At 51.1% G+C, this 12,517-nt stretch overlaps 1 protein-coding gene across 2 annotated transcripts; it reads right to left on the reverse strand.

Annotated features, from left to right (window-relative positions):
- Positions 1-299: 299 nt before the first annotated feature.
- Positions 300-12,140, reverse strand: XPNPEP3 (X-prolyl aminopeptidase 3). Of its 2 annotated transcripts, none has more exons than XM_032970037.2 (10): positions 11,870-12,140; positions 9,912-10,067; positions 9,296-9,520; positions 8,109-8,479; positions 7,661-7,723; positions 6,560-6,673; positions 6,027-6,112; positions 5,086-5,269; positions 2,208-2,328; positions 300-1,671 (listed from the first exon to the last, which is right to left on the reverse strand). In XM_032970037.2, the coding sequence occupies exons 1-10, from the start codon at positions 11,919-11,921 to the stop codon at positions 1,511-1,513; spliced, it is 1,533 nt and encodes a 510-aa protein (XP_032825928.2). In that variant the 5' UTR covers positions 11,922-12,140; the 3' UTR covers positions 300-1,510. The 2 variants fall into 2 exon arrangements, with proteins under 2 accessions (XP_032825928.2, XP_075929851.1); XM_076073736.1 differs by lacking the exon at positions 11,870-12,140 and adding an exon at positions 11,608-11,833.
- Between the last annotated feature and the right edge of the window lie 377 nt (positions 12,141-12,517).

Raw genomic sequence — 12,517 nt, forward strand, 5'->3', positions numbered from 1 at the left:
GGAGATAGTCTGCTATTTATGCTTTATATTCTTTGCAACATTAATGATTACGTCGAGCTATTTACTATCTTAAGCGGGAGTCCTGGGTTTGAACTCTGGTCTCGACACGGACAGCTCGGTGCCGATGCAGGCTTTAAACACCCGAGGGGCCTATAAAAATCCCACCACTTACCGTATATATCTATCCGAATAAGCCTTTAAGATCGCCGATTTAACAAAATCATTCAACTCGTATCCGTCTGCTTTCTTTAAACTTATAAAAAATTACTGCAGCGAAAAAAATGACAAGTACGAAGAAGTCTGCAAAATTAGGAGTTTAATTAACGTTTTTTTGTCTTTTGCATTCACAAGAAGCAAGGAGGGCAAAGAACGCCACGACATTAAACCGCGAACGAGCGACGTTGGCGAAATTCCTTCCAAAGTTCAATTCCAAGTTTCCAGCACGGCCACTGCTCCTAGATTTCCCGAGGTGCACTCATCAGACATTAACCTACGGAACAATCAGGCTTTCTGGATCGCCGATCCCCGAGAGGAGAGGTGACTTCACCTGCAGAGTATTTATCTTCGCGCCGTGTCTCAAATGTCCCTCTCCTCTTTAACAAGGTTTGCTCTGCTGCCTCCGCCCATCTTCGTCACCATCCACTGTGGTGCAAACAGAATGATGCGTTTCTTCCACGGCAGTGAACTCGCAAAATAATTTTGCAACTTTCGCAAAGAGGGGGACCATAATTCAGTGCAGGAGCTCGGTGACCTAAAATGGAGATTACCGGCACAATGCTGTTTGGAAAACCTGGGTAAATTTAAAGTTTAGCGATTTCAGATACGGCACTCGGGGTGGGACGATGCATAAATTAATCGGTTTATATAGTTTCTTAAGCTCCCAATATACAGGCATCAAACCGTGTAGGAATAAATATATTTCGGCTCGTATATGTTGCACGCGATGCGTTCACGTCACCCCTGTAGCCACGAGAGAAGCACTCATTTACCGCAAAGTTAAAATAAATAATTCTTGAAACGAGGCGGAGGGATGTCAATCGTTCAATCCAAAACAAGGAACGAGCGCAATACTTTTGTCAAAACCACTGCTTGATGAAAGCCTCCCCACGCCGCGTGGGTCGTGGTGCTTATTTGGCCATACTTCACCACCATAATCAAGTGACAGACCCATCTCAAAAGCCGCTGACCTCAATTTCACACCACGACGGCGAAACTTCCCCGGCTTACCTTCAAGCCGAGACTATGAATCTCACCTCGCTCTCGCCTGCCTTTAAACCAAAGCCTCCACCGACGTAGTCCACCGAGGTGTGACGCCGGCACAAGCGGCCTAACACTGTTTTTCGAACGACGCCACCGCTACTTTAACCGCCCGCTGTGAAGCAGACGGTGGCGCGTTTCGCCGTCAACGCGCCCAGCGCGGAATTAACCGGGGCGGCTGCAGGGCCCGGACCGTGCGCCTCTCTACGCAAAAAAACAGCGGGCAAACGCGCCGCGCCGCTCTCTGGCCCGGTCACTTGGCGACGATGTCCTCGATGTGGCGCCGCTCCTTGGGGCAGGAGGAGGAGAGCACGAGGGGCTCGGCCTCCGTGATCACGACGTCGTCTTCCACGCGCACGCCCAGGCCCCGAAAGCGTACGGGCACAGACTCGTCCGCGCGGGGAATGTACAGGCCTAGGCCGGGGGTGGGGGGGGACACACCGAGGACCTTAGTTATCCCGACGGCGCTCCGATGCTTTTTGGGGTTTTTACCGCACCCGTAGTCTGGCACGATGTCTGCCGTTTTGCCGCAAGCGCTTGCGAGCTTTTCCCGGAACTGAAATGTCGGACAACGCGCGGTGCAACCCAGAAAAGCGAAGGAGGGCTATGGAGCAGAAACTGCACAAAATAACCTGCGTATGTTTGTGTCGTAGCGTAGCAGTTAGCGCATTGCACTACGAACCCGGCGAATGCCGTGAACCTGGTTCAATTCCCCACTGACCCAGACCCGACTCTCCCCTAGGTCAACCCGGCCTTAAATGAGTACTCGGTGCGGTGAAAACATCAGCACTGGGAAGACAAAGGCGACCGGGCACGTTGATGGCAAAAGCAGCCCCCCTTGCGCTGTGCTGGCCTTCTTGGGTGCTCACTTACACTTGCCCCAACAGCCTGTTAAAGGCTACACAGGGCATATTTTTCCTTTGTCGGGGAGAGGAGGAGGAGGGACTTGCCAGGTTCGATGGTGATGGCCATGCCAGGCTGCAGGGCGATGCTGCGCGACACGTCCGGAGTATCGTGCACGTCCATGCCCAGGTAGTGGCCTACGTGGTGTGGGCAGTACTGCCGTGCCGCCTGTAAATATACACGTTCACACTCGGGGCGTTACTCTCGATTTTTCTGAAGAATCTGAAAAATCAGACGTCTCCAAAAAGAGTCTTTGTTTCGGATTGATCCGAAAAAAACCGTAAGTGACATCACAAATTTGGCATCACTCCCACACTTTACCCGCCGATCGTGTTGTCATGTGGCATCGGGTAATGTCGTTATTGTTAAGCGAAAACAATTTTACAGGAGAAAGCCCACCGAGCTGTTAGCTTTTTTTCAAGAGGTGACCTGCCAAAAACATTATAGCTCATCGAAATGGCTTCTATCATATGTGGGAATTTACAGCAGCAGCCAAGTGATTTGAATGCACGATTCTAAATGTGGAGGACAAAACAGGACCCAGAGAAAAATCCATGTGACCACCACGGGGAAGAGAGAACACGCAATCTCCAAATATACTGGCATTAGGGTTGGGATTGAACCCACAACATGCTGCAAACCAGTGAAGGAGGCAACGCCTCATTTTACACTGGTACATATCTAAATAAAATATTAAATTATCTTAAAAAATTCAAAAGTAATGTTTTAATCGAGGTCACATGCACAAAGAGAGAGACACAGATTCCCAATATCGTCTTAATATATTTTTCAGGCAAGTGTTGTTATCAAGCATCGATGAAGACCGGCACGAGGGGACAGGTGGCCAGCACCACACCCGGCCGTCTTTGTTTCTTGAATGGCGATGTTTACACATCGCACCAGGTACTCATTTGAGGCTGAGCAAACCGAGGGAGGCCCAGGATTGGTTCCGATAATCTTCACTGGTGTTGGCTGTGAAAGAGAATCAAACTCGAATCGTCGGAACTCAAATCTCCCCAAATGTGCACACACACATATTGGCACACAAACATGCACACACGTTTAGAATACGCACAATAACCGCCATTCGCCACTAAGTGGTGGTGATGTCACCACAACGCTTGTGCCAGGCTATGTGCACGTTGAGGCCACGTGAAGTGTCAAACGTCCGCTGGCAGGTCAGGGGGCAGACCCAGGTGCCACAGGTCGACTGACGGAGGTGCCAGGCTGATGCACCACCTGTGCCCCCTACTGTGCCAACGTCGTGCTTTAGCCACTAGGCGCTCCACTCGTTGTTGTGAGCGTCGCTCCTCCCCCCTCCGTTGTTGTTGGAGGGCGACTGCTTCCAACTGCCCAGTAGCGTCCTTCATGAGCCTCCTCCACAGATGACGATCTTGACACCGCTGGGACCAGTCATCGGCAAGTCCACTCAGCTCCACATCCTCCTGTACCACATCACTCCATCTCTTCTCTAGCCCATGCCGCGCCCGTTTAGCCCCCTCGATCCATCCAAAAAAAAGCTGTTTAGGCATGCGGTGGCTGGGCATGCGGGCTACATGACCCAGCCAACGCAGCCTTGCCTGCTGGAGGAGCTCACCGATGGGACTTTGTCCAGATATTTCAAGGATATGTGAGCTCCTCACACAATCCAGCCTGGTTAAACCCAGGATGGATCGTAGGTAGGCCAGCCTAAATGTTTCTAATTGGCGAAGATGTTCCATTAGGAGGGTCCACGTTTTGCAAGCGTAGAGAAGGGAGGGAATGACCGTGGCCGAGAAGACCTGAAGCTTCATGCAGAGCGACAGACCAGGTAGCTTCCACACAGCGTTACGCAGCCGATGAAAAGATAATGCCGCTCGACTGATTCGGAGTGAGACCTCTGCTGTCAAACCGGAGTTGGTCATGAGCACACTGCCCAGGTATGGGAAACTCTCCACTCTCTCCACAACTGCCCTATCACAAATTGGGAGTTGTAGGGGTGGAGTGTCCGATGGTACAACATACCCAGGCAGGTGCTTAGTTTTGGTGGGGCTGATGGTAAGTCCCCACCTCTTCGTGGCAAGCTCCAGGTTCAGCAGCAGCACCCCCAACTCATCTTTTGAGTGAGCAGCAATTACCAGATCATCGGCATACATAATATGGTTGAGCAATAGGGAGCAATTCCTTGACCGCACTGGGGCATCGATCAGCCTCCCATTGTATCTGTACCAGATGGAAATTCTTTCGGTACAGCTATTGAACGCTTCCCGAACTACATGGTCGAAAAATATGTTAAATAATGTGGGAGCCAGAGGACATCCCTGTCGCACCCCAAAGTGAACAGGGAATGGCTCCGACTCCTGGCCACGTAGTTTTACTCGGGCACGCTCACCATCATGAAGGTCCTTAATGATCGTGAACAGCGGGTCAGGGACTCTGAAAGCACGAAGAACAACCCATAGCCCAGGCCTACTGATGGTATCCTAGACCTTGACCAGGTCAATAAAGCAGAGATGTAGGTCTTGTTGGAATTCCCTACACCTCTGCTGTATCAGACGGACAGAGAATATGGCATCTTTGCAGGACCGCCCTTTCCTGAAACCGCATTGGGGCTCCGCAAGCCTCTCCTCAGCGTGCCGAGCAAGGCGATGTAGAATAATCCTTGCCAGGACCTTTCCCGGCACACCGAGGAGTGAAATGCCCCTGTAGTTGTTACAGTCTGTGCGGTCCCCCTTCTCATGTACACACACACAAGCCACTGGGCTGAAACCTCAGCGATAACCGCCCGACTGGACTGGATCCAGCGCCGCGATTCACGGCGACTGCTGTGCGGTGAAGAGGACGGCGCGTAGTAATAGCCGGTTAATACACCAGCCGCAGCAGTAACCGGAGCGGCCTGTCAGATTAGAACCGTGAACCCCCTGCGCGACGAGCGGCGGCGCTTGCCTTTGCGGCGGCGCCGGGGGAGAGGTCGCCGCCGAGGATGCCGAGCTCCTGGAGCCGTTGGCCGAGTTGGAGCAGCATGAGGGAGTAGAGGCCCTCCATGGTGGAGCCCGCGCGGCACCCGCGCAGGCACAGCTTCTGCACGTCCAGGACGGCCTCATACAACTCCGCCTGGGGTCCTGAGAAGCTGGTGATGATCGATGGCGGTGGAGGAGACGCAACAGCCGGGCCGGTGATGGAGGGGGGGTGGGGGGGGTGCAAAAACGAGCAGCCGGGTAACTGAGGCATCGATTGGCAATAGATTCTCAATCTCAGGACACCGCATCGTACCTATCAATTGTGGGTGCTTTTTATTTACTTTTTATTCCTCTCCGTTAAGCCCTCGGGTTTTTGCTTGCGGAGTTTCCGTTCCCCCCTTCCTGGACTGTGACCGGTGCTTTGTACTGGGCTCGTGCTGAGTCGCAATTAAAATCAAAAATTGGCAAATTTGGACCATGACGTTGGCACACAATGGCCTACTCAATTCTAGATTTAAAGCTTTCGTGACAGCAAGGATCCATACTCTTTGGTTCTATTGGGTAAAGTCACGTAGGTTATTTTATTTTTTACCTACGTGACTTTACCCAATAGAACCAAAGAGAATGGCCTACTCGTTTCAAATGCCACAAGCGGATCTTTAACGTTCACTGCGAAGCAGTCAGGGCATACATTTTACGTATAATACCCCCCCCCCAGTAATAATCATACGCATTACACATTCTATGCAAGTGATAAAAACACAAGAAGCAATATAAACGAGCTGGTAAAAAACGAGAAACACAAATTGATTCTTAAATAGATTTTTTTTACATTCCACAGAATCACTGGTGGGGGGGGTTGGTGTCACAAGTGCTTGTAAGAGCACTGCTGCTGCTGCTGCTGCTGTGAACGCTGCTGCGTCGTACCAGCCCGACACGGGCCAGGTGCGGGTAACGTCACTCGCGTAGCCGTGGAGCTCACAGCCTCCATCCAGCAGCACCATCTCTCCGTCCTGCACAGCGTCACGCAAAAAACAAAGATCCCCCGTATAATCTCAACACCCCCGATTAGCACGATTGGCTACGTAGGTCGCGAAAGAGGTTCAACAGACATACGTAACAGGCTGTTGTGGGAAGTGCTGTTAGCAAGCACCTATCAAGGGCGGCACGGCACACGAGGGGGTGTGTGGTCAGCACCACGCCTGGCCGCCTTTGTCTCCTCGGTAGCGATTTTTACACATCGCACCAGGTACCTATTTGAGGTTGAATCGACCTAGGGGAGACCCAGGACTGATCCAGATATTTGTCGCCGATGTTGTGTGCGAACATCAATCGAACTCGGGTCGCCGGGTTCGTAGTGCAGCGCGCTAACCGTTAACACTACTACTGCCCATCACACACACACACACACGTGCCTATTTGTAAGTGTGCGTGTGGGTACCCGTCGGGTGTGCAGTCACCTGTATGATCTGGTTGTTCTTCACGTAGTGCAGGATGTTGGCGCGGTTCCCTCCAGCCACCACGGGGGGGTACGCGAGGATCTCAGCTCCACGGGCCCGGCACTCAAACTCAAACTGCACCGCGCACGCGCAATGCAACACAACGGCGCTGAAACGATTCATGCTGAATTGAGCGAATCCATGCTCATGATTCGGGATATTGATTTTATTCTATAAGCGATTCTTATTTGTCTCTTGTCGACTATCTCGACGAATCAGATAATACTGAAGAGTGCCACTAATTTTCCTAAAATATGATTGTGTTATATCAAGATTAGTCAAGTGAATGGAATCGGCAGAGTCATTGATTACTTTAACAAAGTGCACTACTGTTATTGTTTTTCTTTTAGTATCATTTTGTCATTTTTGTCCGGGTTATTCGGCAAAATTTTACATGAGCATTCAGCATATAGCTTGCACAAAATCACATTTAACTGAATGTCACGGGCATGATTTTGATTTATGTATCGTAAGGGTAATAGCGGCATACATGGGAACAGAGGTGATGCTGTCATTCCACAATTTTTCCGTTATCCCCTTTGTCAAGAGATCGGACCGACAATCGGTAATTGACAACTTCGACAATTGGAGAGCTCAGCTCTACTGCCGTGGTTGTTAGGAGGAGTGTTAACCGCTGCAGAGTCTGCTGCGGTAGCCTCTGTGCAGGGTGAGTGAGCTCAAGATCAAGGGGAGGCAAGGGCGAACCTTAACCCAAGTGTAATGTCCTGGCGGCGAGATTTTATCTCCTTCGCCTGGTATGCAGGAGGTCGTGGGCTCGATCCCGACCCTGTATATCTGGAGTTTGCGTGTTCTCGCCGTGGTTGCGTGGATTTTGCTGCAGGTCCTCCGGGTTTTCCCTCCACATTTAACAACGTGAGTTCAGAGTATTTGGCTGCTGCTTTAATTTGCCACGTGATAAGCCACTTCATTGGGCTGTCATTTGTGGCCAGGTCGCTTCTGAAAAAGACCTGTAAGCCCAGTGGGCCTTACTTGGTAAATAGTTTAGTTTATAGTTTGTAGTTCTGACACTCTCTGTGAACGATGAGGAAGGCATCGGATCACCTTCGCGTAGAGGAATGCCTCGTCCACAGGCGGGGAGCTCGCTCGCATCGTCTCCACCATTGCCTGCAGCACCGCACCATGGGACCACGGAGTCAACTCAGTCACTCGTAGGGTTATTTACTCACATTGGCAGTCACTAACTCACTCACTCTTCATAGTACCACTCACACTCACTGGGTCAGGTCACGCACTCTCTCACTGACTGGGTCACTCACTCCGTAGTGTCATCCACTCACTCACTGGTTCTACGTCTCACAGGTTGACTCCATTCACTCACGGGGTCACTCAATTTCTCTCGTGCACCTGTTACAACGTTACTCACACACACACTGGGTCTCTCACTCAACGGGTCACACACTCACTGGGTCACTCAATCACCCACATCGATACTCACTCACTAGCCCAATTACCCCCTCGCTTACCGTCACAGCTCACACCCCGCCCTCACCTGCGCCGTGATCTCCGCAGCAGCCCCCATGACGCGCACCTCCGCCTGCGACTTGACGAGGCGCAGCGCGGCCACGTGCTTACGCAGCGAGCGCACGCGGCCCTGCGCCGCCGCTGGCGCCAGCATTGGCCCCACGTGCCGCTCGTGCATCTCCGGGTGCGGGGGGTCCCCGTGCGGGTAGTACCACCACGCGGGGGGTTCGCCGGCATGCGCTAACACGCGTGCCAACTCCTGCAGCGGGAAGGCCTCGTCCACACCCGTGAGGGCCACCGCACCGTCCGGGCCTGAGCGCGGCCCGTCCCAAAGCTCCCGCGTCGCGTCGCGCGGAGGCACCAGCAGCACGGCCTTATGGGTAGCCGCAGTCGCCCCACCTAGGCAGAAGTTTTTTTGGTTTTGATCGTTTGCTCTCATGATTCACTCTCTCGTGCAGCTGCTCCAAGGATTGTTTTTTTAGCTGAGATTCCCTCACAAGCAGTGGCATAACTATCAGACGTGCTGGCGATACAAATGCACCAGGGCCCAATGGACCGAGGGAGCCCAGGCAAGAAAGAAGAGGTACCGCCTTTTAATTCCTTTCACCGGGGCCCATGCCAACCACTCTACTCCACTGCCCGCAACAGAGACAAATCGTCTGAAATGACTCTCGGAGGGGTTGATGAAAGAAGCATGTCAAAAAATAAATGTCTCTTATTGAATGAACATAGGCAGTGTTTTTTGAGCTTTGTGAAATATCACAATCCTTTAACGTTCTGCAGCGCTGCATGTGCGCCATCTAGTGACGTCAAGGGGTATAATGCTGCACCTTTACCGTAGGGAAGACTTGATGCTACAGAATTTCTACATTAAAACGCGCAGTGCATGATGGGAGTCAGGACCGCAAAGAGCTACGTCACAGCACACAGTGCATTATGGGAGCTGGGCAGGTTAAGCCACAGTCAGCCAGCATTCACCGGGTAACTTCAAACCCAGTATCGCGGCACTCGATCCAGGAGCTGCCATCTCAAGTGAATGAATTGGCAGCTGCTATCTGTGAATAAGCAGAATGAATTCACAGGAGAAGACTTCAACTCCGGCACTGCTATTAATTGATGCTGTTTTGCTATGAAACAGCACCAAATTGTTTTTAATGTCGTGCTTTGCTCGAGCGAAAGGCTGAAAGTAACCATGCACGCCCAGCATTTAGGCACCTCGTCTGGGCAGCAGCAGCAGCAAGCTGTCGGGTTCCTGGAAGCCGGTAAGGTACAGCAGGTCGCTGTGCTGGTGGAAGGGGTAGGGGATGTCGTTGGTCATGATGCACGTCGGGTTGGATGGCACCAGGACGACGCTGCCTGGCGACTCCGCCTGCACTGCTGCCATCAGTCGGTGCCGCCGCAGAGCAAACTCCTCGCGCGTGAACCCTGGCATCACCTCCCCTGCAAGCGTTAACCATCGCCGCCATTGTGAGCGGTGAGCACAATATGCACATGGTACAATACGAGCAGCAGAAGGAATTACAATGTCCGTTGAAAAATGTATTTTGTCTGGAACATTTCAACTACATGTCTCTATCTAATCTGGGTTCCCCTTCAAAGTACAGGCCCAGGAAAAGCTCCATGGCTGGAATTAGAGCCATTCTGAGTTTACCCTGGGGTGCGACAGTGATGTCCTCTGATCCTAGGATTATGAAATTTTTTTTTTGAATGTGTGTATGTACAGGTGTCTGCATTTTGTGCATGCGTGTACATGTGTGCATATATGGTACCTGGTTGGAGGAGATGAGGGTGGGTATGTATGTGTGCGTATGCGCAAGTGAGGGATTGGTACCCGGCTGCAGTAGATGAGGGTGCGTGTGAGGTGCCGGCTGGCCCAGGTACCGTCCCCTGGGCTGCGGGCTGGAGGCTCCCTCAGGCTGTCCGCTCGTCAAGCTCCGACAGAACCACCGCGTCTGCGGAAGCCAGGCCCTCAGATTCCGCACTGCATCTGTAACCGAACGTGGCAACCAGCAGCGATTCGTCAGGCTCAGGCAGACGGGGGCTATGCGACAATACGTAAAGTAGAGCTCTCGGAAGTATTTCTGGGTTGCACTGCGTGTTGCTGGGAATTCAGTTCCTGAGATTTGGTGTCAGTTGGTTAGCTGCTTCCTGCACATTGTCTTATGATGTGCCACACCTTATTACTGATAAAGATTTGATAAAGTAACACCCACTCTCGATACGCCATTACATATGGGTATAATGATTATACTCTTTGGTTCTTTCGGTAAAGTCACGTAGGTGTAAAATAAAATAAATCACGACGTTTCGGGCGCAACACAACCGTCCGTCATCAGGGGTGACGCTTGTGTTGCGCCCGAAACGTCGTGATTTATTTTATTTTATACCTACGTGACTTTACCGAAAGAACCAAAGAGTATGGATTCCTGCAGTCACGAAAGCTTCAAATCAAGATATAATGATGATCATATTTGTTCCGTTGTAAATGTATTTCACAATGGTATTTGTTCGTGCTTTCTTTGCCGCACTTCCAGTACGAAGATTACTGAAGTTATGCAACTGCAGTCCACACCACCAGCCTGACGTCAAGTCTTTTCATCGTTGCAACTTTACAGTCTACAACGTTTATAGGCGGCAGGATTGGGCGCCGCGGTGGAGAGGCGTTAACTAACCCCCTGGGTTTACTCGAGGTCGTGGGTTCGATCCCGACCCTGACATCGACAAGCTGACAAATTATCTGTAGATGACACGTAGCAAGATCGCTCCTCCAGAGAAAAGTTTGGCAGGACACGCCTGAAAAAGTTGTAAGACTCAATGTACTGTAGCTTTCTTGGGTAAAGCGTAAAAAGGCAGATGTCAGATACACAATAATTGCTTAACACAGTAAATTAATTAGCTGCTAAAATTACTTAATATAAATCACCGTAACGTCAGTTACTCTGGAAAGATTTCCAAACCACCAGTCTTGTAAATGCGTGCAAAGGCGCAGGCCTGTAATCGCTCGCTCATGTCACTGCTGGCAGTTGGGCCTTCAAAAGAAAGCTATCTTAAAAAAGGGCACTTAGGCTCCCTTTTCATTGCTGACTAGACTCCTTAAAGATGTAAATGAATCCCAAGTTCAATTGTGAACAATATTATTTCATTGTCATAAAACATAAACAAAAACAGAGCAAAGATTTATGTTTTAAACGGATTGTGGTGAATACAAATACAACACAACATGCGAACGCCGCTCCTTCCCCGTATCTGTCCCTCCGCATTAAAACAAAACAAATAAAACGGTAATTTTGATTTAAAGCTTTCGTGACTGCAGGGATTCATATTCTTGGTTCTTTCGTTAAATGTATTGTTTTATATTTTTATTATTTTATTGTTTCCCTTCTACGTGACTTTACCGAAAGATCCAAGAATATAAAAACGGTAATTATTTTATACTCTTTGGTTCTATTCGGTAAAGTCACGTAGGTAAAAAATTAAAACAAAAATCACGACGTTTCGGCGTCCGCTGGACAGGTTGGTCCCTTCACCTGATGAAGGCCCGCTTGTGTTGTGGCCGAAACGTCGTGATTTTTTGTTTTAATTTTTTATCTACGTGACTTTACCGAATAGAACCAAAGAGTATGGATCCTTGCAGTCACGAAAGCTTCAAATCTAGAAAGGTAATTATTTTGTACACATCCCATCAGACAACAACCGCGCGCACGTGCCGGGCACGCGTGCCGGGCTTGTTGACATCCGGGTCAAGGGGTCAAGGGGTCACGGCTCGTCAACGGGGTCGCGTTCCCTCACCGTTGGCGCGGCGCGCGCTCAGCGCGGCCCAGCACGGGAAGGCGGGCGTCATAGCGGGCGGGCGGGCGGAGACGGTCGGCGGCGAGTTGACAATGCGGCGATACAGCAGCGACAACAAGTGGGGAGACGGGACCCCCCCCCCCCACACACAAGGCGGAACGAGGAGAAAACCCCGAGATGGGGGCGAGAGAGATGGGGAAGAGCAGCGAGGTACCGGCCTCGTGACGCGAGAGCCGGCCCCTCGGGGGTCACGACCTTCACATACCCCGCCCACCCCCAACTTAAGCTCCGCCCAGCCCTCCCCCCACCGATGTAAGCCCACCCCGCCCACAAACATTAAAACGGTTCCCGCCCATTTTTGTTTGGGGGGGGGGGCTCCGCCCCTTGATGTGGTCACGCCCCTTGCGTGGTCACGCCCACACTTCTCCACACACCCCCCCCCCATTCTGGGGATAAGGAAAGGGGCCGTCCATAAATGACGTCACGCACCTGGGGGGGGGGGTTAGACATTTGTGACGATGTGTGACGAGGGGGAGGGGTAAGAAAAGTGACGTCACATCAAAATGCGCAACTTTAAATATAAACACGTTCTACTTACATTTTTGATTTAAAGCTTTTGTGATTGCAGAGATTAATATTATTGGCTCT

Source organism: Petromyzon marinus, chromosome 43 (genome assembly GCF_048934315.1).
Source record: "Petromyzon marinus isolate PM22_M1 ecotype Great Lakes invasive population chromosome 43, UKy_Petmar_22M1.pri1.0, whole genome shotgun sequence".
NCBI classification, from domain to species: domain Eukaryota; kingdom Metazoa; phylum Chordata; class Hyperoartia; order Petromyzontiformes; family Petromyzontidae; genus Petromyzon; species Petromyzon marinus.

Bases quoted from the DNA above. Each gene is read 5' to 3' on its own strand.
- XPNPEP3 (XM_032970037.2), bottom strand. From the start codon at position 11,921: ATGACGCCCGCCTTCCCGTGCTGGGCCGCGCTGAGCGCGCGCCGCGCC. The intron at 9,521-9,911 runs GTACCAATCCCT...TAACGCTTGCAG, and splicing joins CCCTCATCTACTGCAGCCGG to GGGAGGTGATGCCAGGGTTC. The intron at 8,480-9,295 runs GTGCCTAAATGC...ACTTCTGCCTAG, and splicing joins GCTGCTGCTGCCCAGACGAG to GTGGGGCGACTGCGGCTACC.